The sequence below is a fragment of the Orcinus orca genome, chromosome 15 (assembly GCF_937001465.1).
Source record: "Orcinus orca chromosome 15, mOrcOrc1.1, whole genome shotgun sequence".
NCBI lineage: Eukaryota > Metazoa > Chordata > Mammalia > Artiodactyla > Delphinidae > Orcinus > Orcinus orca.
The window spans coordinates 59,927,884-59,953,669 of record NC_064573.1 but is presented as its reverse complement, the minus strand read 5'-3'; the positions used below and the strand labels follow the sequence as shown (position 1 = coordinate 59,953,669).

At 48.1% G+C, this 25,786-nt stretch overlaps 1 protein-coding gene across 1 annotated transcript in view; it reads right to left on the bottom strand.

The window, feature by feature from the left end:
• The window catches only part of RAB31 (RAB31, member RAS oncogene family), a 112,350-nt gene extending 99,071 nt beyond the window's left edge, over window positions 1–13,279 (bottom strand). The window contains exon 1 of the mRNA XM_012535276.3: window positions 13,042–13,279. Coding sequence (XP_012390730.1) covers window positions 13,042–13,080 — 39 coding nt within the window. The 5' untranslated portion in view covers window positions 13,081–13,279. The remainder of the gene's footprint in view (window positions 1–13,041) is intronic.
• Window positions 13,280–25,786: the final 12,507 nt, after the last annotated feature.

The following is a 25,786-nucleotide window of genomic DNA, read 5'->3' as shown; positions in this document are numbered from 1 at the left end:
GTTAGAACGGCCATCACCAAGAAGACAACAGGTTCTGGTGAGAATGCAGTGCAAAGGGAACGCTTGTGCACTGTGGCAGGAATGTAAATTGGTCCAACGTTATGGAAAGTAATATTGAGGTTCCTCAAAACATTAAAAATAGAGCTACCATATGATCTACCAATTCCATTCCTGGGTTTATACCCAAAGGAAATGAAAACAGGATTTCAATGAGATATCTGCATTCCCTTGTTAACCACAATATTATTCACAATAGCCCAGATATGGAAACAAGCCAACCGCTCATCAGCGAATGACTGGATAAAAAAGATGTGGTACATCCACACAACAGAGTATTATTCAGCCATGAGAAAGGAAGACATCCTCCCATCTGTGACAACATGGATGGACTTCGAGCACATGATGCTACATGAGGTAAGTCAGACAGAGAAAGACAAGTACTGGGTGATACCACTTACATGTCGAATCTAAAAAAGTTAAACCTGTAAAAAACAGACAGTAAAATGGTGGCGACCAGGGGATTGGGGGTCGGGGGGATAAGATTGCTATTGTTCAGGGCACAAACTCATAACAAGGAGTACATAAGCCATAGAGATCTAAGGCACGGTATAATGAATACAAAAATTGTACTAGAATTATGCAATGTGACAAATATTTATACGACTACACTGGCAATCGTGTTACAACACATAAGTGTATCAAAGTAACATGACTATACCTTATACCATCAAATTTATTAAAAAAAAATTTAAAGAGTAGGTTAGAAATTTGTTCAAATTCATGAAAGGAATGAAATTCTGAAGTGTAACACAGTAAGTCAAAAGCTATTACTTACCACCTATGCTTGGCCAGATCCCTTAGCTAAGCAGAGTAAAGAAAACTTCTCAACTGGAGATTCTCTTGTAGAAAGAACCTACTTAAACTCTCTTAAGCCTTGAGATTCTCAGGGTGTAAACTGGTTTGGGGAAGAAGAGGTAAGAGCATATTCCCATATGACACGCCAGGCAGGGTTAGAGAGGATGTCTGTGCAAACTGCCAGCATCTTACAAAGGAGGGAACTGGACCCAGGCAGTTATGTGATTTGCCAGGGGAATCGAGCTAGGAAGTGCCAAAGCCAGAGTAAACACCCACGTCTGCCGGCCCAAGGGTGACCCACCATGCACTGTGCTCCACTGGCAAGAGGCCCGTCCAGCCGCACTGACAGTTCAACTGCAGCCTTAGAAACTCCTAACACCTGCAGGCCCGCCATCCAGCAGGTGGGCCGTCATGATGGACCACAGTTTGCAACCTGACATTTCCTGAACCCAGTTACAGCGCTTAACACGGATCCCCTGAGGGAGCGAAGGAAAAAAGGCCTGGAAATCAGGGCTTCCTGCACATGAGCTGGAAAATGGGCAACAGATAAAGCCAAGCTCAAGGCCACTCCGCTCACACAGCCCTGAGACCTGCCAAGGCTCCTCTCACACCACAAACCAGAGACAGGGGCCCCCACACAGGGCGGTCCGAGGACTCAATGCGACAACTTACGGACCCCATGCTGCCCCTGCAAGGTGCTAAGCAAACAGAGGGGACGTCTGTGTCACTGTCACCGTGCATGGTGGTGTCCTGGATGCGTCCCAGCCTCCCAGCTGATACAGCACTTTGCCTCTTCACAGCTAATACAGGCCCCTCCATCACACCTCCCCAAGCCTGGCCAGGACCCTGCCTTTTTCTTCCAGCGAAGTACTTCAAACCTGGTTCAAATTGTTGAACTAGTTTTTAAATTGTGAGAAGGAAAAATAAACTGTTACTTTAAGCACTAAGTTTGGGGTGGCTTGTCACAAAGCAGTGGAAAACTGAAACAGCATGGTGTCCGGTATGTGAGTTACACTCAGCAGGGGTCAGCTGTCTTGATTACAGGGATACTCATAAACTAGAGTGATTTCAAGACATCCCTCTTCATAAAAGGCATTCTGAAGCACTTTCCTGATTGAGAAAGAACAGAATGAGGTTTTGCTTCAATTCCTTCTCAACTGTTACTGCTGTCACTGTTGCTGTGATTAGGGCTGGGGGCAACTACAAATTATTACAGTGCTGGTGAGTTTATAGTTACTGTTTTTCTTTTACCCATGGAAATTTTTAATAAGAAAGAAGTCAAGGACATAAGGAGAAGACCCCAGCAGAGCATCTGTAACTACATTGCTCACAAGCAAGAGTAAGGGTGTGTACATGGTTAGCTGTGACACAATAACTATGATTACCAAAACGGAAGCACAGGGCTGATGGGAGTGAAATGTGCAATGATGCAATTCACACCAACATGTTCAAATCAGTATGTTGCTGCAACATACTCAAATCAGTAAATTATATCAATTATAACTTTAGCAAAAACTTCAAAAATATTTCTATTCTTATTGAAAAAAAATATTCTACTAGTTGTCTTACTAAGATTAGCCTAACCTGAGGTGGAGGTCTAGAAAGAATACAACTCATCTTTTTACTTTATTTACTTTTTTTAAATTTTACAACTCATCTTTTTACGCAGACGTCTTTCTTTACAAAATATTCTCAGGGCCATGCTTCTCAGGCCCTGTTAAGGTTCTATAAGCTCTTTTAAAGAGAAAAGCTACCCCAGGGACCCAACACAGATATTACTTGTTGTGTAAATATACTGTATACAAATAGTAAAGGTACCCACAAATTGTTTTTGTTATTCTAGAGCTATAAAATAAAGATAAATGCATTAATTAAATACAAATTAAACTATCAGACCAGTGCCATTCAAATGAACATTAACCTAATACGATGGATGGTGTTGCTACCTGAAGAAAAACAGTTCAGGGCTGCGGTCAGTCCCAAGGTCAGAGTGCTCTGTCACCCTGTGCCCGGGATGGGTTACTTCCCTTGCATTCCACACAACATCTGTCAGCAAAGTTTGTCAGTTCTTCCTTCCAAACAGCCCGATCGGGACCCTGCTCGCGACCAAGGTCACAGCCTGCCACAGGCTCCCCTGCATGCATCCTCCAGTGGTCTATCCTCCAGGTGGCCGCTAGGCTGACCACCACGATGGACGAGTCAGATCACTGTCCCTGCACAAAAACCTTCCATGGCCCCCGCTGGATTCCCAGGAGACGCCACAGTTCCCACACCGGCCCGCGAGACCCCAATTAACAGGCCCCCAACCCCACTTCTGCCCTCTTCCCACTGGTCACTGTTCCAGCCACACTGGCCAGCCTGCTGCTCCCACCCCAGCGTGGGGTTCCCTCTGCCAGGAGGGCCCAGCCGGCTCAAGAATATGGTCTCTGTGTTTACTTAAAGGCTGTCTTGGCGAGGACTTTCTCAAGCCCAAGTGCAGGGGAGGGTGCAGCTCCAAGTAGGGGATGGGCCCACCTGGCCCATGCTGGCTTTCTCTGCAGGGCGCCTGTCACCATCTGTCACATCAGGGACCCAGAGCTCTCAATCACGGTCACTCCTAGGATGTAGGCTCCATGAGGTCAGGGACAGTGGGTCCACTCCGCTGCCAGCTGTGCCCAACCCGGGAGCAGGTCCATCAATACCTGAGGCACCTGCTCCGGAACCGCTCGGTCATCACGTGGCCCCAACGCGATATCTGTGCTGACTCTGCCTGGGTTCTCCTCTCCTTGGCCAGTTTTAACGGACATTAAAGTTGCTATAGTTTTGTTACAGGAGGATCACCTGGAAGATCCAGATGTAATTTTATTCACCTTTCAAAGAGCAGCATAGAAATGAACAAGCACAGAAAACCTGCAGATCCCACAGGACAGATCGGCAGGCCCACACCTCTCCCAGACCCATTTGGAGAAACCCTAGATCAGGGACAGGTGGGGAAGCCAAACGGGGGGCCACTGACCACGCCCGGAATGCCCCTGCCCACCCCACCGCCCCTGCCATGGCGATGGAACAGGAGCCTGAATAACAACCCAAATTTACTTTCTTTTTCTTTTTTTTTTAACTTAAGTATAGTTGATTTTACAATGTTGCGTCCAAATTACCTTCCAATTTTATATCGGTGTACCCGTTATTTCCAGCAACAACCAAACGATCTCTACCCAGCAAACATCTCCCCGGGTCCTGCAGTAAATTTTTACAGGTTTTAAGTTAATTACACTAGTAATGCAGGCTCACTAAATAAACCAACGCACAGAACCAAACGAGAAAGAATAAGTTATTTGTGAGCACGAATCAGGCCCAGGCGCACTTGGACGTGCATTCGAGCCCTTTCGGAACCTTTTCCTGTCTCTGCTCGGTGTAAACAGGGCCACTCTTGGTCCCTCCTCTGCACCCAGCCTCATCCTCAGACACCTACAGCCTCCCCTCCACCAGCCATGCCCAAACTCCACCCCCTTACCTGGCCATTGAGCATCATGTGACATCCCAGGGGTCTCCTGATGCTGTTACTTCACCTCCCGCTTCCCACCCTATCAGCCCAAGGGCCCTGCTGGGCTGGAAACCCAAGGACAGACCCCACACCCCCGCGGGAAGTCATTACACCTGCCCACATGGCAGTCATGCACACACCTGGTAAGGGTCTCTCTTCATCCCCACAGCACACGATCCATTAGTGAAATCCTAATTTACTTTACACAGACGCCTTTTTGTTGTTTTATTTTACACTAAAACAAGAAGATTCATGAAATGCCTTCGTTACTCCCCACAGGGTAAGTCTGGCCGGGTTTCTGGGCTACACTGGCAGCAGGAGGAAAGGTCAAGCACTGGGGCTCAGCACACTCCCCACTCAGTGGGGAAGGGAGGGATGGAAAGCAGAGTCAGAAACATTTTCCTCTAACAGCCAAGCCCTGGGTGTCTCTTTAAAGGACAGGCTGATGATTCACTGACTAGAAGGGGAGAGAAAAAGGAAACAAAACAATGGAAGAATGTGGAGCTGAAAGAACAGAGACAGCAGGAAAACTCTGGAGCAGGACGGTGGGCTGGATGTTGACCATAAAATAAAGGAGCCGGCTGGACATAAAACAAAAGACAGAGGAAGAAAAACCATGAGGAGGTGAGCTGCGAGGTGCAGGAGGGCAGGCAGGATGCTGTCTTCACAGCTGCAGGATTTCCAACTCACCCGAGGAAACAGGACATGAGCAAGTTGGCACAGTTACGTGTCATTATAAAGAAACAAGGTTAAAAGCACCATCCTGTATCCCTAGCCTTTGCCATCTCAAACCCAAATCGACGTCCATCATTTTACTCCTTAATCCTTTCCCCCGCCTCATCATTAGGTTCAAAATCTAATTAAGATGGGCACGGATAATGAAAAAAAATAGCTTTTCAGAAGTTTGTTATGAAAAGTTTAGAAAATATCTTACCTCCCCAAATGAAAGATGTCTTTGAAGTATTGATGCTATGAGATTTTTTTTTTAAAAAAAGACTTTCTTAATTAAGCTTGCTACAAATGTAAATGCCCTGGCCAATCGTTTGATAAAGGGAGGGAGGGAGGGAGGGAGGCTTTGCTCTTTTCCCCTGCCAGCAGAGGGCAAGCTTTATGTGATACCGTGTGTGTGTGTGTGTGTGTGTGTGTGTGTGTGTGTGTGGTGTGTGTGGTGTGTGTGTGTGCTTGTCATTCTCTGTGTGTGTCTGTGTCTGTGTATGTGTGTGCTTGTCATTCTCTGTGTCTGTGTGTGTGTGTCTGTGTGTGTGTGTGTCATTCTCTGTGTGTGTGTCTGTGTGTGTGTGTCTGTGCGTGTCTGTGTGTGTCTGTGTATCTGTGTTTGTGTGTGTGTGCATGTGTGCGTGTGTGTGCATGTGTGCGTGTGTGTGCGTGTGTCTGTGCGTGTCTGTGTCTGTGTGTGTGTCTGTGTGTGTCTGTGTGTGTGTGCGTGTGTGTGTCTGTGCTTGGCATTCTCCCTCTCTCTCTCTCTCTCACACAGACTTCTTTCCCCTTCCCTTGTCTTCTCCAACCCACCCACCCCCGCATAACCTCTCCTTCCCTCCATCCCTTTTCTCTCCTCCCCTTCCAGGGCAGGCTGGGGTAGAGGCACTTTTTAGGAAGATGCATTTTATCTGCAGGTCCTAGTTAGAACAGTGATTCCACAAGGGCAGAAAGGAAGTAATTCTGAACAATTCAGGTATCTGTTTCTTCCAGAAAAACGCATACTGTTGATACAAAGGCATCCAGCTTCCCAGCATCTTGCTCAAAGAAGAGAAAATAGGAGGGAAGTGACCTCCCCTAGGTTCCGCTTCTCTCCAGGGCCCAGTTTTCTGATAACCCGGGTCATCTGGGCACCTCTAGGGAAACTGAGAGTAGCCCAGGCTAAATACTAGTGAGCAGAAGCACAGTCCTCACCTCCAGAGAATTCAGAGCAGGGCTGGGGCATGAGGAGCAAGGAAATAATCAGAAAAAGACTCGAGACAGAAGGTTCCACAAGGAGAAGCTCGCTCCGGGACCCCAATGTTAAATCCCACTTTTCTTTTCTTTATTTCTGCTGACAAACTTCTCGGGACACCTGCAACTCTCAGCAGCTTTAGCAATTAGGCGGGGAAAATAAATCATGTGGTCTGTCAGGAAGTGGTCAGTGCTCTGTGGAAAGTCAGGACCCAGAGCCCAGGAAGGGTCGCGGGAGCCCCGGGGGTGGGAGGTGGACGAGCAGATGGGTAGGTGGGTGAGCTCAGCATCTCACTCACCCCGAGTTGATTTCGGTTGTGCACCTTCAGTCCCCGCTAAAGCGTCTGACCCACATGATCAAGGCCCTTGGTTTTGTTCAGACACACCACTGCCTGTTGCTCATAAAAGCCAGGAGTATTTTTTGAAGGAGTGCCATAGAGGTAAATGAGAAAGAGTTACTTCCATATGAGCACAGAAAAAGATACAACCATTCAACATCACCTAGGTTGTCTTCCCACCACTTAACCCAGAAGAAGCAACAAAGAAGCAAACAGACAAATCGAGATGCTAGAACTTTCTACAAGACAACTGTCCAGATTCTTCAAAAACACAAATGTCGTGGTGGGAAAAAAAAAAGAGAGGAACGGTTTTAGATGAGAGATGTTAAGAAGCAGCTGTGAGAAGCAAATGTAACACGTGATCCCTGACTGCATCCTGGATGTGAACTACACGACTGACACTATTGCTGTGTTCAACGTCAGAGGTGAGATGATGATGTTACAGTTGTGTGGGGGGAGAATGTCCTTGTCCCTAAAAGATACACACTGAAGACTGTAGGGGTGATGTGTCATAATGTCTGCAACTCACTTTCAGATGGTTCAGGGGGAAAAGCCAATATTTTTTGTGTACTAGAGAGAGGAAAGCAAGAGTGACAAAAAGTCATCCCTTCTGACTCTAGGTGAGAAGGCTATAGACATTCGTTCTACTGCTCTTTCAACTGCTTTGTAAGTTTGATGTTTTTCAAAATAAAACAGGAAAGGGGAGTTAAAATAAAAGACCCCCTGCTAGAGGCTGTGGGGTCAGCAGGAGAGCCGTCAGCCTGGGAGTGGGAGGCGGTGCTCATCACCTCCCCACACCCTCCCACCACCTCAGCCTTCCAGAAAATAGAGTGAGATCCAGAGCCTGCTCTCCCAGTCCTGGGGTCCATGCCCACCTTTCCTTCCCTGTCCAAGCCCTACGTGTCCTTTGAAGCCCTGTGCAAATCCTTCCCACGCCAGGAGACCTTCCAGATGGCTCAGTTCCCAGCCCCCCACTGCACTTAACATAACCTGCATGTCTCCCGTGGCGCCACGTGACACCTCCAGCATCCTTCTTGTCACCACAGCCACGGATGCTAGCTCCTGTCTTACCTGCCCAACCAGGAGCCCCTCCACCACAAGCGGGACTAGAACCCAGCCTCCCGACTTTCCACCTCCAGTAGAGCTGACACAGCACCTTATCCACCGCAGGTACTCAAGACAGATCTTGACCAAAACCTTTTTGTCCCTCACCTGTCCTCACACCTGATAAGATGGACGACAGTCAATATTTATTGTCATCCTACTCTGTTAATTCTATTGGGCGTGGCTCCGTGGTGAGTGCTGTCGCAAGGATACTGGTGATGTCATTTAGTTCACGTGTCATTGTGTCCACGTCATGGGAGAGGCAGAGTGCCTTGAAGACAGGGATCGTGGCTGTCCTGTCCACCTGCAGCCGCCCAAGCTCCCGGCATGAAAGAAGTGCTCGATAATCAGTGAACGACTGAGTGAAGGAAAGTCTATTCCAATTTCCAACACATATGACAAATTATAGAAACTAAGACAAATGAAAGTGTAATATGTACAGACACGGAAGCACCAAAATTAGTCTAACCTGTTGGACAAAACTGAATTTGAAGACCTGTTCTAATGCGTGACCTCAAAATCTTTTCATGTCCTGGCACCTTAAAATGTAAAGTTTTCTGTTTTCCAACGGCCAGAGCCTTGGAGCAGATCTCGGGGATACAACACACTCACTGAAACAGGGACGCTGGGCGGTGGTAGAGGTGGGGCAGCACGCCTGAGAGCTACAGACAAGGGCTGGGGAAGGACCAGAGACGTTTGAAAATGCCCCACAGATGACTGATGCACACGCTGGGCTCAGGGTGAGATGCGGCCATACTGACCCTGAGCAGAAGAGGAGCGAGGGCCTGGTGGAGCCCAGCAGCCCGGCTCGGGGGCTCAGTGTCACTACGCACCGGGCCCTGCTGGGAGACGTCCCGCTCTATTGTGAATATTTATTCTCGTCCCAGAGTCACCAACGCTAAACCACACTTTCCACAGGGGTTCAGTTTAATAGAGGAATCAGGTAAGAAACGAATTACTGTAAGTTCCTAGCCTCTCTGCAACCCCCCACTCCCCTCCCCACTTCCCCCGCAAAAAGAAATGCTAGTTTCTGGGTAAGAAAAAAAAAAAAGGGTATGTGTGGTTTTTTTAAATTTTATTTATTTATTTTTGGCTGCGTTGGGTCTTCGTTGCTGCCCACGGGCTTTCTCTAGTTGCAGCGAGCAGGGGCTACTCTTCATTGCGGTGCGTGGGCTTCTCATTGCGGTGGCTTCTCTTGTTGCAGGGCACGGGCTCTAGGCTCGCGGGCTCAGTAGTTGTGGCTCGCGGGCTCTAGAGCGCAGGCTCAACAGTTGTGGCGCACGGGCTTAGTTGCTCCGCAGCATGTGGGATCTTCCCAGACCACGGCTTGAACCCGTGTCCCCTGCATTGGCAGGCGGATTCTTAACCACTGCGCCACCAGGGAAGCCCCTCAAATATGAGTATGTTAACAGAATCTCAGGCTTGGAAAGCAATGCTGATGGCTGCCTGGGCTGCGCTTCCCCATCCTATGCATTGTTCCTTCCACAAGGACCCCACGATTCACATAACCTTATGGAACACTTTCGGTAAGGAGCGCTCACCCTCATTCAGCCGGCTGTGCCGGCGTCCACAGCTCGGGCCGATCTGCTGGCTGTGAGCAGCCTCATGGGTGTTCGGGGGTCCCACAGCCCTTTCTCGTGAAGGTCCGGACAGGCTAGAAGTCCCCACTGCCCACATGTCACAGCACATCCCAGGGACTGGATTGCGCTGTGATGAAGCACTAAGCAGATTCTAACAGAGGCCAGAGGAGAGGCCTCACCAAGGCCCTGACGGTGGCCTCTTAACCATGCCACTCAGCTGTGGAGGAAGTGGCAGAGATCTCTAAACTGTCGTCAAGACAACCGAAGTCCAAATATAAATCTCTCAGGGATTCCATTCGGAAGCAGTTTTTAAGTGTACACACCCAGAGGAAATAATGAAAGACAAGAAATATCCTTTCCTCCTTCTCTCCCTCCCCCTCTCCCCCTCCTCTCCCCGCCCCCCCCCCCACCTCCTTCCCCTCCTCTCCCTCCTCTCACTTTCTGCCACGTGGTGATGTGTTTTAAAAATGCATACTGGGAAGCTTTCCACCTTTGGGGTTGGAACAGCTGCTGCCTCAATATTGGTTTTGTTAGTTTTTGTTTTTTTTTTAACATACTTTGCTGTTTTTAATGGAGTTGTTTTTAAGCTACATGTTTCATAATACTAGCTGAGATTCACAAAGCAGGATGATTGGCACTTTATTGGCAAGAATGAGACTCATGTGTCCGAAGAGTCCAACGCAGACCCCCGTCAACACCCTCCTGCCCGGCTCACTTCCATGACAGCCCGGCTTATCCCAGGAAAGGGCACTCACGAAGGCTTGGGAGAAACACGAAGTCTACCCGTGAAAGCAGCAAGGTCAAAAATCTCTAACAGGTAGGCTAAATAAACCCTGCGCTAGCACAAAGCATGCAGGGAATGTTCCACAGATGGCTGTGGTTCCATCCGAGAGCACTCACCAAAAGAAGTAAGATCAGACACGTCTAACATCAGGGTTCTGAAAGGCACAGGTACATGCCACCTGGCCCACTCCACTGCCACCTTCTGCATATGACCCTCCGGTGGGGAACCTCCAGCCCCTCGAGGCGCATGAGGCTTCAGCTGAGAGGGAGGAAAGCCTGCACCGCCCGTGCCAAACACAACCGTGTGCCTTAAATGGGAAGCACGTCCCCAAGTAATCACTGAGGAACAGGGACCATCACCAGGCACAAAAGGACCAGCCCCTCAGCCTCTCCAGTGAGCGAGCAGGGCTGCAGCTAAGTGGTCCTCATTCCCATCACCTTTTCACCAGGGCCCAACAGACAGTGACGCCCACAGTGGGCACGGCTGCTAGGGCCTGGGTCAGACTGAGATTTCAGGGAGGTGGGGCGATGGCTAAAAACAGGAAGCTGAGGGCTGGCTGCATGCAAGACTTCATCCAGAAAAGACAGGCCTCCCACACATAGAACAAAGGAGCCGGGACGCCTCTTAAAATTTTGAGAGGACGCTGGGTTTGGCACTGATTCCCTCTTCCAGCCGCGGATCCACAGGCTTCTCTCCCAAATCAAGAGAGCAGACCCAGCAGTTAGAACGGCTGTAGCCTCACCCAAGTGCTGTCTCACCCAGAGCATCACCCTGTTTGGAGGAGCCGCTGAGAACATACCCTGTCACACACATCTTGCCCAGGACAGGACCAGCCAAACGGGGGGAACTTAAGACACATTACTCAGTGTGATAAAAAGATCACTGGCCCTTTCAAAGATTTCAAATAAGATGTCTTCCGACCTAAGCAAGACTAAAACCTAGAGCCACTCTCAAAAAAAGAAGGCCACGGATACGGTGTGATGGGATTGGAGCTTCAAGGTCTCCATCTGCTCAGAAACATCTTCTTGCTCTGCTTTGGGACCGTTCTTCCCTTCCAAGCCCAACCTCCTACCAACTGAGCCACTGCAAAGGACCAGCAAACAAGGAGAGGCACTGTCTCCAGGAAATCACTGAATGAGTGCGTTCCATTCTTAGAGATGAGACAAAAAGAAGTATAGGGAGTTCCTCCAGCTTTCTCATCTCCCAGGCTTGGAATCACAGGGTAGCAGGAAATGGTACCATGTATCTTAGGTGATCATCTGCTATAGTCCTCTGCCTTAAAAGGGAAGATGCTATTATGTCCATTTCACAGACAATGCAGCTAAGGTACTGGTCCAAAACACCACAGCCAATGAATGGGAGAGAATGAGAACCCAGGCTTGCCGCCTCCGGGTACAGGGCTCTTTCTACCTGATCAGTTCCTTATAGAAGGAAACAGACTCACCCCTAAGTAGCAAAATTGCAAATAATTCATGCGGTGGGGCAGGCAAGTCACTTCCGACTTCATTTCTTCCCAAAGCCAATCCTGACACACACAACACACGTCAAAGCTGCCTCTGATTCCTTGGGATCCGACGTTCCTTCTGAGTCTTTGAAGGGCCTCCTTGAGGCTGAAATGATTCCTCACAAGGAAAGCATGCGATTCCTGGAATTTATGTCTGGCTTATGTTAGAGAGCCTGGCAGACGGTGCAACCTACCCCTGCAACACCGATAAAGGTCAACAGAGGAAGGCCAGAACAGCATCCCATCCAAATCCAGGCCATGGCAGAGCAGGCAGGGGGAGGGGCACAGGGAAGGGGGGCCTTTGCCTGATCCCCTGGAATTCGAGGCCAACCGAAGACCTAGTGTAAATGGGGGTTCCAGCAAAGGACAGCGAGGGGAGACAGCCAAGAGCATCATTCTGCCCCAGGTTCCAGAAGAGCCTAGAGGGAGCCCAGACAGCCCCTTGGTCTGCGACAACCCAGTCCTAACCTAGAACCATTTCTTCTTTATCTACTTCTGCACATCCGTCTTGACAGACCAGTTAGTCCAACCTTTGCTGCTCTTTTCAGAAATGGTTTTCTTGGGCGACCAGATCGGCAGAACACTAGGCATTCCTACCAAAAGCTGCTGAAAACAGGGCTTCAAACCAGCTCTTCCCAAAGAAGTAATTCTGGAATTTGATATGCGCACCCAAGAGGAGGAGACCCTTAACACCATCTGAATCCCCTGGGCGGTCCCCAGGGGCCTGTCCAGTGCCATCTGACAGGTCCGCACCACTTGGGTGTTTGTGTCTGTCTTTGTTTCTGGCTTCTTCCAAGTTTCTTCGGGCTCAGAAGGACCCACTTCGGGAGGGGAAGTGGGGACAGGGGAGGACTCTCTCATCTTGCCTTTATCCGCGGCACTAAAAGTTTCCTAGGCGCGGTTTTCTACCATCCGTTGTTCTCTCTTCACCTTCCCGCCAGGTCATCCCCTCGCGCATTTTCTCACCCTGAGCTGGGCTTTCTTTTTAAACAAGTAAATAAACCAGTTGGCCCAGGGAGGCAAAAAGAGTCGGCGCCTTGGCTGAGTAACTTAAAGTTTCCGCCGGAAGGAAATTATTAAAGGCGAAGGAGAAAGCCCTCAGAGGTGAGGGCCGCGGCTCCTGTCCCCGCGGAGGGGTCCCGGGCGCCCGGCCCGGCCCGAGCAACTCCGGGGACGCGGGCCGGCGGCGGAGGGACGACGAGTCGAGAAAGCTCCCGTTCAGGTTCGGGCCCGGAACCAGCAGGGCCTGACGGGGAGGGGGCCCGGGGGAGCGGGAGAGGGGGTGCAGGGGACACGGGGGGAGCACGGACGAGGGGTGGGCAGGGGAAGTTGGGGACGAGGGAGGCGCGCCGACGAGGGGCGCGCGGACCCGGGTCCCCGGCGAATGGCGGCGCAGGACTTACCCCGAGGAGACAGACTTTGAGCTCCCGGATGGCCATCATGAGCTCGGGGCCGGGCCGGACAGGAGCTCAGCATCCTCCGGAGCCGCGCCGCGCCGCGCCCCGCCAGCTGGCGTCCTCCGGTCCCCGCCTTCCCCTCGCTCAGCCCGCGGGCGGATCCGCAGCCGCTGCTATTTCTGGGCCGCCGGCCGCGCCGAGGAGGGTCACGTGGCCGCCGCCGGCTCCTCCCGGGGCTGCGGGGAAACCTCGGCGGCCCGGCTTCTGGGAACGCCCCCGACGGCGTCAGCCACCCGGCCCCCAGCCCCCGGGCCTGCGGCGTCCTGGCACAGGGCCTCTTCCCACCCGCCGGCCGGCGGCCTCGGACCCGTCTCTGCAGAGTCCCCCTCCCCCTCGCCCGCACCCGACCCAGGGGCTGCCGGCTGCAAGGCGCCCGGGGTGGAGAGAGGACCCGTCCCGCCTGGGGTGGGGGGGTTGGGGGCGGTTGGGGAGGGAACCGGGCCCACGGCTGGAGACTGCATCCCCCTCCGGAAAGTGGGTGATGCCAGCCCAGGCCATCATTGGGGAGCATTTCCATGTCATAAATGGCACTTGACAGAGGCTGGGCGAACGGGCAGGAAGGTCTGAGGGTGCAGCCCACCCTCTCCCGAAGTTCCTAATATCATGGGGAGGGGGGCTTCAGTTTACCCCCACGTAGTTTGTCACTCTCAGCAGCCCTGAGCTCATTTTTCTGTATGTAATCGAAATTGGTTCTAGAAGCTACGGTCTATTCCTCCCTCCAAAACAAGGGTGTCCGTGTCTGAAAAGGGAAGCGCTTTCTAGAGAGGAAGCTGCCATGCTCAGCACAGAAACGCTGCCACTTGCCGGGCAGACACCCAGCCCTCAGAACGACGCTACAAACAGGGACCTTCTGCATCCTTCCTTGACCGGGAAACCAAGAAGCTCTGGCTTGAGACAGTGGAGGCAGGCTTGAGGAACTGCCCTCCCCTCTCCACCGTGGCCCACGTACCTCACCCACTCAGGCCACCTGTGTTGCTGCCATAGAAATGTCCGCCTTTCCGACATAGGTACCTCAGTTATTCATGTCATTTCAGATCAGAAAGAACTTTTTTCTTTAAACTTCATCCCCTAACCCAAACTCTCAGGCCTCTGTCCTGAGTTGCCAATTTTGATCGATGACATTTGTGGCCCCCAATGGACCACCCACCTTGACTATCTGGCTTTGTTCCTACTGAGGCCATGTTGAAGCTACCCAGCACCCAAGTAGTGCATACAATAGGGACTTCTGAATCAAGACCTCCAGAGAGAGAGAGAGAGAGTCTGGAGTCAAAATAGCCCTCCCCCCCCCAGAAAAAAAACTCTGACAGTTGGCCACGAATTCCCCAGGGCAGTGGAGGCTTCCACTGGCTTGGGCAGGCTGTGGAGGATTATTCAGTCACACAAACCTGGACTAAACTGTTCAAAAAGTAGCCATGGATGAAACACAGGTCCTGTTCGGCGTGAAGATTATTGTATCGGTACCTGTCCTTGGTTTAGTATCTAAAGCAAGGACAGAATGAAAAGAGGCCGCCCAGAGCCACCCAGCCCTGGCCACAGGGCCTCACTGTCCTCAGATTCGCTGAGCAGAGAACAGCTGCCACACAGCTGCAGAGCTGTTGTGGTGAAGCAGCTCTGGTAAGGCGACGTCAAAGTGCTTCCCTTTGGCCTTTCTTCTCACTTCCCCAAAGGCGCCAAACCAGTTCTCACTTCCCCAAAGTTGGCCAAACCAGGGTGGGAGGCTTTTCTATTAAAACTGCAATAGGTCACTGAGGCAGAACCATCCCCATACAAGTGGGCTGGCAGAATTTCTCGTTGGTTCCCCTGCTCTTCTCACGACTCTTCCCATTCTTCTCGCTTCTCCACTAGCCTAGGTGTCTGCCAGGCTTGTGTGGTTTCTGGGTTCTCCCCAGACGGTCGCTGATCCAGGCCTTCTCCCCTGAGAATCACCCCTCTGTTTATTCTGCCCACACCTACCCCCTTAAAATCTCCTCACTTGTGTCTCATTCTGACCAGGCCGAGCGCTTCACAAAGTGCCAACCCTGGTCTGTCAACCGCACCACCCCCCTCATCAGCCAGGTCACCGCTGGGGACTTAAAAACTGGCCTCATGAAAACCCTGGTCCCCATGATCACCCCAAGGTTGTGCACCATGCTCTCCCAGGAAGGAGGGACGGTGGCTGATCCAAGATGTGTTTGGGGAGTGTCAGGTCCTGGGTGGGTCTCAGCTTCCTAGAGGTATAATGTTCCCTAGGAATGCTGTCATTATACTCTAGGATTACTGTATGACGGGCCTGGCCTGACTCCTCTGGAATTCTCTGCAACTATGAAGAGGTTCTGATACAACTTAAGCAGGGATAAAAATCCAATGGTACATAACTGAGGATTTATCCAATTTTTAAAAAATGGAACATGCAAGGTTTTCTTATGAGACTTTTGTGAAGCAAAAGGTCATTGTACTAACCTGGATTTCTGCTTTTCTGCTGCCTTGAAGTCCTCAACGGCACCTACAAGATGCAATCGAAGTGTTCAGCACATCTTGCAAAAATGTGGCCCAAACCAGCCTCTTCTCTGCCCCTCTGGTGGAATCCATCAGCCTCCAGAAACCTGCTCAGATTCCACTCACCCGTGAGGTCTCCTCCTGAGCTTGCCCATGCTCCGCTCACACCTCTCCTAGCACTGACTCAGCAACTCACCTGCCCTCCGTCCCCAACAAGCGTCCTGCCCAGCGTCGATTCCAATAGAATGAGGCCGAGTTCAGTTCAGAAGCAAAGGAAAGCTTTATTCTTTGATCAAAGAATGGGGAGGTGGGAGCTCGTGCTCCAGAGCACGCGCTCTCCCAACAGGCCCGATTGGGGCTGCTTTAGCGGGGAGGGGGCGGGGTTCTCTCCAGCAGCGCAGGCGCAGCTGCTGCTCACGCCGCCCACCCCCCATCGCAGTGCCAGGTGCTGCGTCTCTGCAGGCGACCGCCCGCCATCTTGAACTGAGTGCGCAGGACGGACCTTCTGTGTAGCGCCCTGAGCTGAGGTGCCGGCGCTGCCGTTTTGCACCAGGAACCCTGGTCTGAAGGGCCGGGCACAAGGCCCCTGCGCGCGGTACCCTGGGAGCCAGCCGACTAGACTGAGCGCAGAGGAAAAGGTTAGACTTTATCACCCACGTTCTATTTTTATTTCCCAGGAATTGTTAATGGACTTTCCTGCTGACAAACATAATTAGCCACTAAACCCCTTTTACGGCAGGTCAGGGTCTAAACTGTTACCCAAATGGAATTATCTGTCTGTATGAGAGGTGCCCATAGATGAAGCAAGGATCGTCTCTGTATCACCAGGGTGTGAAAATGACTAGAATTTTCTTTTAAAAAAGAAGAAGAAGGCTTCCCTGGTGGCGCAGTGGCTGAGAGTCCGCCTGCCGATGCAGGGGACGCGCGTTCGTGCCCCGGTGCGGGAGGATCCCACATGCCGCGGAGCGGCTGGGCCCGTGAGCCATGGCCGCTGAGCCTGCGCATCCAGAGCCTGAGCTCCGCAACGGGAGAGGCCACAACAGTGAGAGGCCCGCGTGCCGCAAAAAAAAAAAAAAAAAAAAGGTGATTAGAAATGGATCTTTTTACCTAGGACTTGTCCCAGCAGGGTCTTTGTCCTCTCATGCGATTCAAACGAGACTCCTGTTTGATGGGTCTGGGAGACCACAGTCGTCTTCATGACGGGACCCCAGGACTGGGGCATCCACATAACGGGATGGTTGACCTGGAATACTCACCCTGGACCTCATCTCAGAAGGTTCTGTGTGGGGATTTCTTCTAAAAGAAACAAGTAATTCACCAGCAAGTGTTAAGTGAAAGTTCACCAGCAAGTGTTTAGTGAAAGTCCACCAAGGGACTGGGAAAACCACCCCATTCTTTCTTTAAAATCTAGCCAATGACAGCCATAAAACTGATCATGTTTTTTGATCCAGCAAATCTTCTTTTGGACAATAACATGGAAACACACACAGAAAAGTGAGCAAATAGGAAGCCTGCCTGTGTGTGCACAAGTAAACATGCACACAGAGAGATACATTTGAGAAATCAAAAGTCATCTCTGCTGAGATGGAGGAGTACAGCTGCATTAATTGTGGCATTAAAGGGGCAAAACAACTGAAATCTCTTAACATTTGGGAACGATTCAGCAGACTGGTGTCTTTACTCGGGTATATTTAATGGTGTGCAGTGGTATATGTCACTTAGGTATTACATGACGTGTGTATGATGTAGATTTAGAGAGACGTTTGTAGTAAGTAAGTTCCTGTGAGTATAACATGACCCCAAAATTGGGTCTGCATGTTAAACAGTTAAGCCACACCAGCTTGTTATAACCCGTACTAAGGAGTGTGATTGCTCGATTATATGGTACCACTACTACCTACCTATTAGAATAGCAAAATCTGGGACAGTGACAGCACCAAATGCCGACAAGGATGTGGAACAACAAAAACGCTCATTGCATTGCTGAATGCAAAATGGTGCAGCCACTTTGGAAGACAGTTTGACAGTTTCTTATAAAGCTAAGCATACTCTTAGCATCCAATCCAAAATCACGCTCCTTGGTATTTACCCAAAGGAGTTGAAAACTTATATCCACACCAAAAATCTGTACACAGCTGTTTATAGCAACTTTATTCATAATTGCCAAAATGTGGAAGCAAACAAGATGTCCTTCAGTAGGCAAATGGATAAGCTGTGGTCCATCCAGACAATGGAATATTATTCAATACTAAACAGAAATGAGCAATTAAACCATGAAAGACATGGATGAAACTTCAGTGCATATTACTAAGTGAAAGAAGCCAATCTGAAAAGGCCACATGCTGTGTGATTATGACATTCTGGGAAAAGCAAAGCTATGGAGACAGTAAAAGGATCACTGGGAGTCAGGGGGAAGGGATGAACAGGCAGAGCACAGAGGATTTTTAGGGCAGTGAAAATAGTCTATGAAACTATAATGATGGATACATGTCACACATTTGTCCAAACCTGAAGAATGTGCAACACAAAGAGTAAACCCTAATGGAAACTATGGATTTTGAATGCTTATCATGTGTCGATGTAGGTTATCAATTGTAACAGTTGTACACTCTGGTGAGGGGTTTCTATAATGGGAGAAATTATGCATGTGTCAGTGTAGGGGGTATATGGGAAATCTCTGTACCTTCCTCTCAACTTTGCTATGAACCAAAAACTGCTCTTAAAAAAAAGTCTTTAGGGACTTCCCTGGTGGTGCAGTGGTTAGGAACCTGCCCGCCAACGCAGGGGACACGGGTTCGAGCCCTGGCCCGGGAGGATCCCACATGCCACGGAGCAACACGCACACCTTAGCAAAGAGTAGCCCCTGCTCGCCGCAACTAGAGAGAGCCCACACGCAGCAACAAAGACCCAACGCAGCCAAAAATAAATGAATAAAAAATATTAAATAAATTTTTAAAAATTAAAATAAAAGTCTTTAAAAAAAAATAAAGAGGCCCAATCAGGCAATCCAGAAGTTGGAAATGAATATATGAAGAAAATATTGAATTTCACAAGTGAGTAAAAATACAGATTAAAGCATTAAGAAACAATTTTCCACTTATCAAACTAGCAAAGTCGTAAAACCTAGACCCCCATGCTTCTGTGAGTGGGACAGAAAGAGCAGTGCCCATTCAAGCTGCTGGGCTGTACTGGTTTGACCTTTTGAGTCACACATTCTTTCTTTATGTGTGTGTGTGTGTCTTTACATATGTTTATATATCTTTATATATCTTCACAGCCATTCTGTCACATGGGTGCCTTCATACGTCTTTTCTCTGGTGCAATATTTCTCTTTTACTTTCCATGAGCAAATTTATACTCATCAAGCGTATTTTTAGGTTCTGGTGGGGAAGAAGGATAAAGAGTCTGAAAGCTCTCTGCTGTTTGCTAAAAATACAACATTTACATACAAAGGATAAGGAGGGGAGGAAAAGGACCTGGAAGGTTAAGTCAGTGTCACTGGTGACATTCTCCCCTTTTGAACCTGAAAGTCTGGATGGGAGAATGATTCTTAACCATGAGAGTAAACACTTACTGAGTGTCGACTGCCAGCTGGGTACCACCGTGCCTAGCATCTCATAACAATTGTGTCACTTCCTCCTGCCTAGAAAAAGGTGCTATTGTCCTTGTGATCGAGGCAAATGGTCTCTTTGAGGGTCTGCCCGCGTGGCCATGGCCGGGATTCCAGCCCAGATGGGTTATTCAGTGAGCCCTTTAACTACCACACCATGCATTGAACTGTACTTGGTTTTAGTTTGAGGCGTTGGCAGGGATATGTGGGTAAGAATGATGAGCAGAGCGGGAAGTAAAATATCAGGGCTGAACTTAGAGAATCAAGAGTTAACTGCAAAGACGAGAGAGAGAGTCAGTGCCGGCTGGCGTGTTCACACGCTCACTGCCATTGGTAAAGGTCCCACTTCCACCTGTTGACTAGAAGCTCAGAGGGGACCAGGTCAGCACCTGGAACATCTTGGAATTCTCTGCAGGGCTGGCGAGTCGCTCCCAAAGAGTAAAAATGATATCATGTCTATGAAACACAACATTTTCCACTCACCAGATTATTCTCACTGCCATGGAGCTCTTACCTAAAGAGCAGACAATAAACTCAGCAGTGATATTTGGGACGGTTAATTTTGTGTCTCAACTTGGTGAGGCCATGGTACCCAGATGTTTGGTCAAACATTATTCTAGTGATGAGCGTGCTGTAGTTGTATACAGAAGTGGAAATATAATGTTGTACACATGAAACATATAATGTTATAAACCAATGTTACCTTAATAAAAAATAAATTTTAAAAAATTATTCTTGATGTTTCTGTGAAGGTATTTTTAGATAAGATGAACATTTAAGTTAGTAGGCTTTGAGTAAGGCAGATAACCCTCCATAGTGTGGGTAGAACTCATCCAGTCAGTTGAAGAACTTAATAGAGAAAGACTGATCACCTGGAGGAAGAAGGAATTCTGCCGCAGACAGCCTTCAGTCTTGAACTGTTACTCCACTCCCAGTCTCCAGCCTGCTGGCTGACCCTACAGATTCCTTACAGTACATCTCGCTCTATTTATACATCCTATTGATTCGATTTCTTTAAAGAATCCTAACTAATACAAAACTGATTTTTTCTTTGCCCTGAATCTGCCACCCAGTGGCATACATACTGGTCCTGACTCTGTTTCCCCAGATATTAACCAGGCACCCACTGTGCACCAGACACGAGGCCAGGAGCTAGAGATGCAGAAGGTCGGCAAGGAGGCCCTGGCATCAGGAGGCCACAGTCTGAACTCACCTCTGGCCCTGACCCTTTGAAGAAATCCACTGTTTCCCCAACCTCCAAGGCTGTGGCCAGAGTGTGAGAATTCATGAATATATATGTCGGTTTGGGCCACATCAGTGTTGTGAGGAGAGGGCAATAATGATTGAAAAATAAAAATTGGAGATAAAAGATCCAGGTCCAAAGCAGAAAAGACGTGGCCTGTGAGGTTGAAGCCAGTGACCAGGAAGTGTCAGAACTGGAGAGAAAGGGCTGGCGCAGAAGCAGAGATGAGTCATTCAGAGTAAAACAGCCAGGCTCCGTATGGGGTGTGGACCCCAGGAGGAGAAGGCACCACTTGGGTAGACTCCACAGACAGCACCACCAGGCTGGCCAGAACCTGTTCAACCGCAGTGTGCAGCCTGAGTCAAGCGCACCATCCAGAGAAGTGAAACAAAAAAGGCATTACTTCCTCACCATCCAAGGGAAATGAGAGAAAGGGCTGCAGCCCAGACCAGGAATAGAAAACAGTTGTGTTTAAAAAATGAGAGAAACAATATAAGGCCAGAATAACACGGCTGTGTGCTTGCACCTTGGCTCCATGGATGAAGTACAGTGGCACACAGTAGATGCTCAATAAATGCTGGCTGAGAAAATGAATGGATGAACGAATGAAATCCTGAGACATGCTGACAGCTCAATGAAGGAAAAACCCAAAGAGAAGTACAAGAGGGAAGGCTGGATACTGTGGAGGAGGTCTCTGGAGGAAACCGTGGAGTGGTTCGGGCGGGAGGTGGACAGTCACCACTTCCGCTCAGGACACCTCATTTCCTCACGCCCTTGCCCTCTCGAGCCTCTCATGTCTGAGACCCAGATCTGTCCCAAAGCTCAGGCTCAAACCAACCCCTCTCAGTTATTCTTGGTGAAATTATACTAGAGCTGGGACTCTCCTTTTTCTCCTCCTTTAAAATATGTTTTAATTATATAAGTAATATCTGGATATTTATTGAAAATTTCTAGAAACTCTAACAAGAGGGAAATCATAATATTTTCATCATCCAAAACACACACACATACTCACATAGTCAGTTATTTCTGATCTTTTTTTCTCTGTATAAAGTTGTATCCTGAAACGGTTATAACCACTCTAAATATACAAATTTGCGTCTTTTATCTGTTGGAATTATCAATATTTTATTGTGATATAACCTAATTTTGTAAGAAATATGATGCTGGGTTTTTTTTTTTTTTTATCATGGTAAAAATGCACATAACGTAAAATTTACCATTGTTGGGTTTCCCTGGTGGCGCAGTGGTTGAGAGTCCGCCTGCTGGTGCAGGGGACACGTGTTCGTGCCCCAGTCCGGGAGGATCCCACATGCCGCAGAGCGGCTGGGCCCGTGAGCCATGGCTGCTGAGCCTGTGCGTCCGGAGCCTGTGCTCCACAACGGAAGAAGCCACAACAGTGAGAGGCCCGCGTACCATTAAAAAAAAAAAAAAAAAGAAAGAAAGAAAATTTACCATTGGTGACATTTAATGCATTCACTATGTTGTGACTCTCACCAGGATCTAGTTCCAGGACAATTTCATCACTTCAAAAGGAAACCTCATATACTCCAATAAAGATGTTTAAAAGCATAAAATATAAAATTTTTTTTAAAAAAGGAGGGCTTCTCTGGTGGCACAGTGGTTAAGAATCCTCCTGCCAGTGCAGGGGACACGGGTTCGAGCCCTGGTCCAGGAAGATCCCACGTGCCGCGGAGCAGCTAAGCCTGTGTGCCACAACTACTGAGCCTGTGTTCTAGAGCCCATGGGCCACAACTACTGAGCCTACGTGCCACAACTACTGAAGCTCACACGCCTGGAGCCTCTGCTCTGCAACGGGAGAGGCCGCCGTAGTGAGAGGCCAGCGCACCGCAGCGAGGAGTGGCCTCTGCTCGCTGCAACTAGAGAAAAGCCCTCGCGCAGCAATGAAGACCCAACGCAGCCAAAAATTAATTAATTAATTAAAATTAAAAAATTTTTTAAAAAGGAAACCTCAATCCCATTAAGCAGTCATCCCCCACCCCCTCATCTCCCCAGACCCTAGTACCCACTAATCTGCTTTCTGTCTCCATGGATTTGCTGACCTGGGTATTTCACATAAATGGAATCATAGGATATGTGGTCTTTGGTGACTGGTTTCTTTCACTGAGCATAATGTTTTCAAGGTGTGTCCATGTTGTAGCCTGTGTCAGCACTTCATTCCTGTTTATGTGATCCTGTTTTAAATTCTACTCTTTGGCTCAAAAATCTTGTATGGTTCCCCATTGCCTACCCTGATAAAAGTCCAATCTCGTTCACGTGGCATTCACTCTTCTGCAGAATCCTGCCTGCCCGTCTTACCTGCACCAACCCACTCTACTTTCTCACTTCTGTACCTTTGCCTAAGCCCCAGTCTCTGCATCTCTAAACCCCTGGTCCGCAGACAAGCAGCAGCAGCATCCCCTGGGAAACTGTCCTAAACGCAAGTTCTTGGGCCCCTCCCCAGACCACTAAATCAGAGTCCAGATTCTGTCTTTCGACAGGCCCTATGGGTGATGCTGATGTACACTGAAATTTGAGAATGTTTGGTCTCAATCACGTCACTCCTCAAAGTCTCATTCGTAGGCTGCGCCCTGAGCCCTGCTTTCCCTCTCCTCTTACCTCCCGCTGGACATCATCCTACATCCTTGAGAGGATTTCTCACTTTTTACACTGTGTCGTAGCTGTGTCTCCGTTAGTGGACGTCACCTGAATGATATATTTCATCTAAACCCTGAGAAGGAGGTTGGACAAGGAGACCCTGAAGGTTGTCTCTGGCTGAGATTCTGGGCACAAGCTCCCAAGGGCAGCTGTGGCACTTTCTTGTACCCTCCGTCGTACTCACAGCCGAAAGCTCAGCTCCCAAGTTATCCTGGGATTATGACTTTCCTACTTCATGGGTATCAAAATATCCTTTCTTTTATGAATGGTAGTAGTAATACTGGGGATGTTTGGGTTTTTAAGTTTTTATTTGTTTTCCTTGTTTACAAGTCTATTATCAGATATAAGATGTTCTCATTTTACGGCTCTGTCTGGGAACCACTGGCCTATAAAGATAGTGGGGTCAGGAGAAGCTCAACCAGAGGGGTGTTTGGGAGCATCACGCTGGAACTGCCTAGGAGAGCCTGACTTCTGCGTAGTTCAGGAGCCATAGTCGGGCCATATTCAACTTCAAAGCTGCTCCCCCCTCCTGAATGTCAGAGCCTGTTGTAAATATCTCAGAGCCACAGCTCAGAGATTAGAGAGCTCAGCTAAGAAGGAGAAAGAGGGAAAGATCAGAAATAGGGAAACCCCACTGCTGAGTGGATGAGGTCTCCAACATGCATGATGCAAAACATTTGCAAGGAAAGCAAACCTGCATCCCAGCCTTGTGATTTTATTAACACACGTGTGCACAAGCATACACACACGCACAACACACACAGACACACACTAACTAGAGCTGTAGAAACACTTCTTGAGTGCTCTTAAAGTCTAGACTTTGAGAAATTACAGATGGAGTGAATACCTTTTTTGTGCTACATGAAGGAAGCTTAAAAGTGAAAAAAAATCAAGTAACCAGCCCACAGCTTAAGAAGGATATTTGAAAGACTGGTGTGTTAGAGCTAGAGATGATTAAGGAAAACATGACAACCTTCAGCTATCACAGGCATATTCATAAAAGAGGGCGAAAGATCGGTTCCCAGGTTACTTCTTTCTGGATTCCTATCTTAACCTCATCCAAGGGGAAAAATGGAACTGGCTAAATTCTGAGGTGCTTCAGATGGCAAAGTAACAAAGAGTGGGAGCCACAGAGCAGTCCGTTTCAGCTCAGAAAGGAGACATTTGCTGTCAGCCGCCCAACGGGGACATCAGCCATGTGATTCCCAGCCAGGAGGTGTTTGGGCCCCATGGTCCCACCGCCTGCCCGGGGACCACGCCGGCCCAACCAGCTTCACTTTTCCGTGGCGTACAGGAACAACGCGTGTGTTTACACGGACAAAGGCAGCTGGTTTAAAAAACTTTCACCCTGAGATAACAGACTGCTTTTTCTTTGAGGTCGTTATTTCATTAAAATGACATAGTATGATAACAGATGGAATACTAGATGACTTTTTCAATTGTTTATGTCAGTCTTTATTGGACAAAATACAGAGCTAGCAACTTTACATCAGTTCCCCCATTTTTTTGTTTTATTTTGTTCTGTATGTTAAATATAAAAAAATTATTTATAAAAAATAAATATAATTTATTTTTAAATTTATTTTGGCCCATGAAATCCAAGTCTGGATGTACTGAAATATATATATATTGTAAGTAAATTATATATTTATAAACAAACTTCAGTCTGGAAGTACTGAAGTTTATATGTTTAAATATAAATATATAAATTTATATAAATAAATATGTACATAAAACACCTTTTTTTGGCTGAATCATTTGAAATTAATCATCATACTTCACTCTTAAGTACTTCAGCCTGTATCTTCCAAGAGCAAAACATTCTTATATAAAATTACAATAATATTATCATTCCTGAGATATTTAACATGACTGAACAATTAGTATAAAATTAATCATAATATTAATAATCATGATAATTAATTTTATATTAATTAATTGATTTCTATTATACAATCCACAGTTTCCTGTCTCCTTCAATCTTTCAAGATTTTTGACATTTTGAAGACCTATTTGTCCTGTAGAATATCTTCCACAATCTGGATGTGAATAATTGTTTCCTCCTAATTAGATTTAGGTTAAACATTTTGGCAAGAAAAGTACAAAGGTGATGTTGTATCCTTCCCATTGCATCCGAGCAGGGGGCACAGATGTAAATTTATCCCATTACCAGTGATGCTAACTCAGCACAGGTGGTGTCCAGTTTTCTCCATTGTAAGGCATCTTTTCTCTTTATATTTAATAAGTAATCTGACCCAGTAAAGGTTTCAGATTCACTTTTACTTCCTGTCCCAGACTTGCTGTCAGCTGTTTCTCTAAGGAGCCCTGATTCCTTTTAATGGAGAATAGTATTTAGACACCAAGATTTTGGTGCTGGGTGTTTAAGTGATATTGGAAAGGGCATATAGGTCCTTTCAATGGATTAGATTAAACAAACAAACATGAGTTGATGCTAATACAACTACAGCTCTTCTTTCTCATGACTTATTTGTATTTCCCTTTCCCCTGGTTCCCAACAACACATAACATATCTATCCTTCAATATACATAAAATAGTTCCAATATCACTAAACCAATACCCTTCCAACAACAAAACGACTAAAGAAATTCACGATTTCTCTGCAGTTCTTTTTTTCCTCCTATTTACTAAGGCTATATAGTCAGAGTACTTAGTTCAAAAGCTAATTGAGTTAATTATTTTTTTC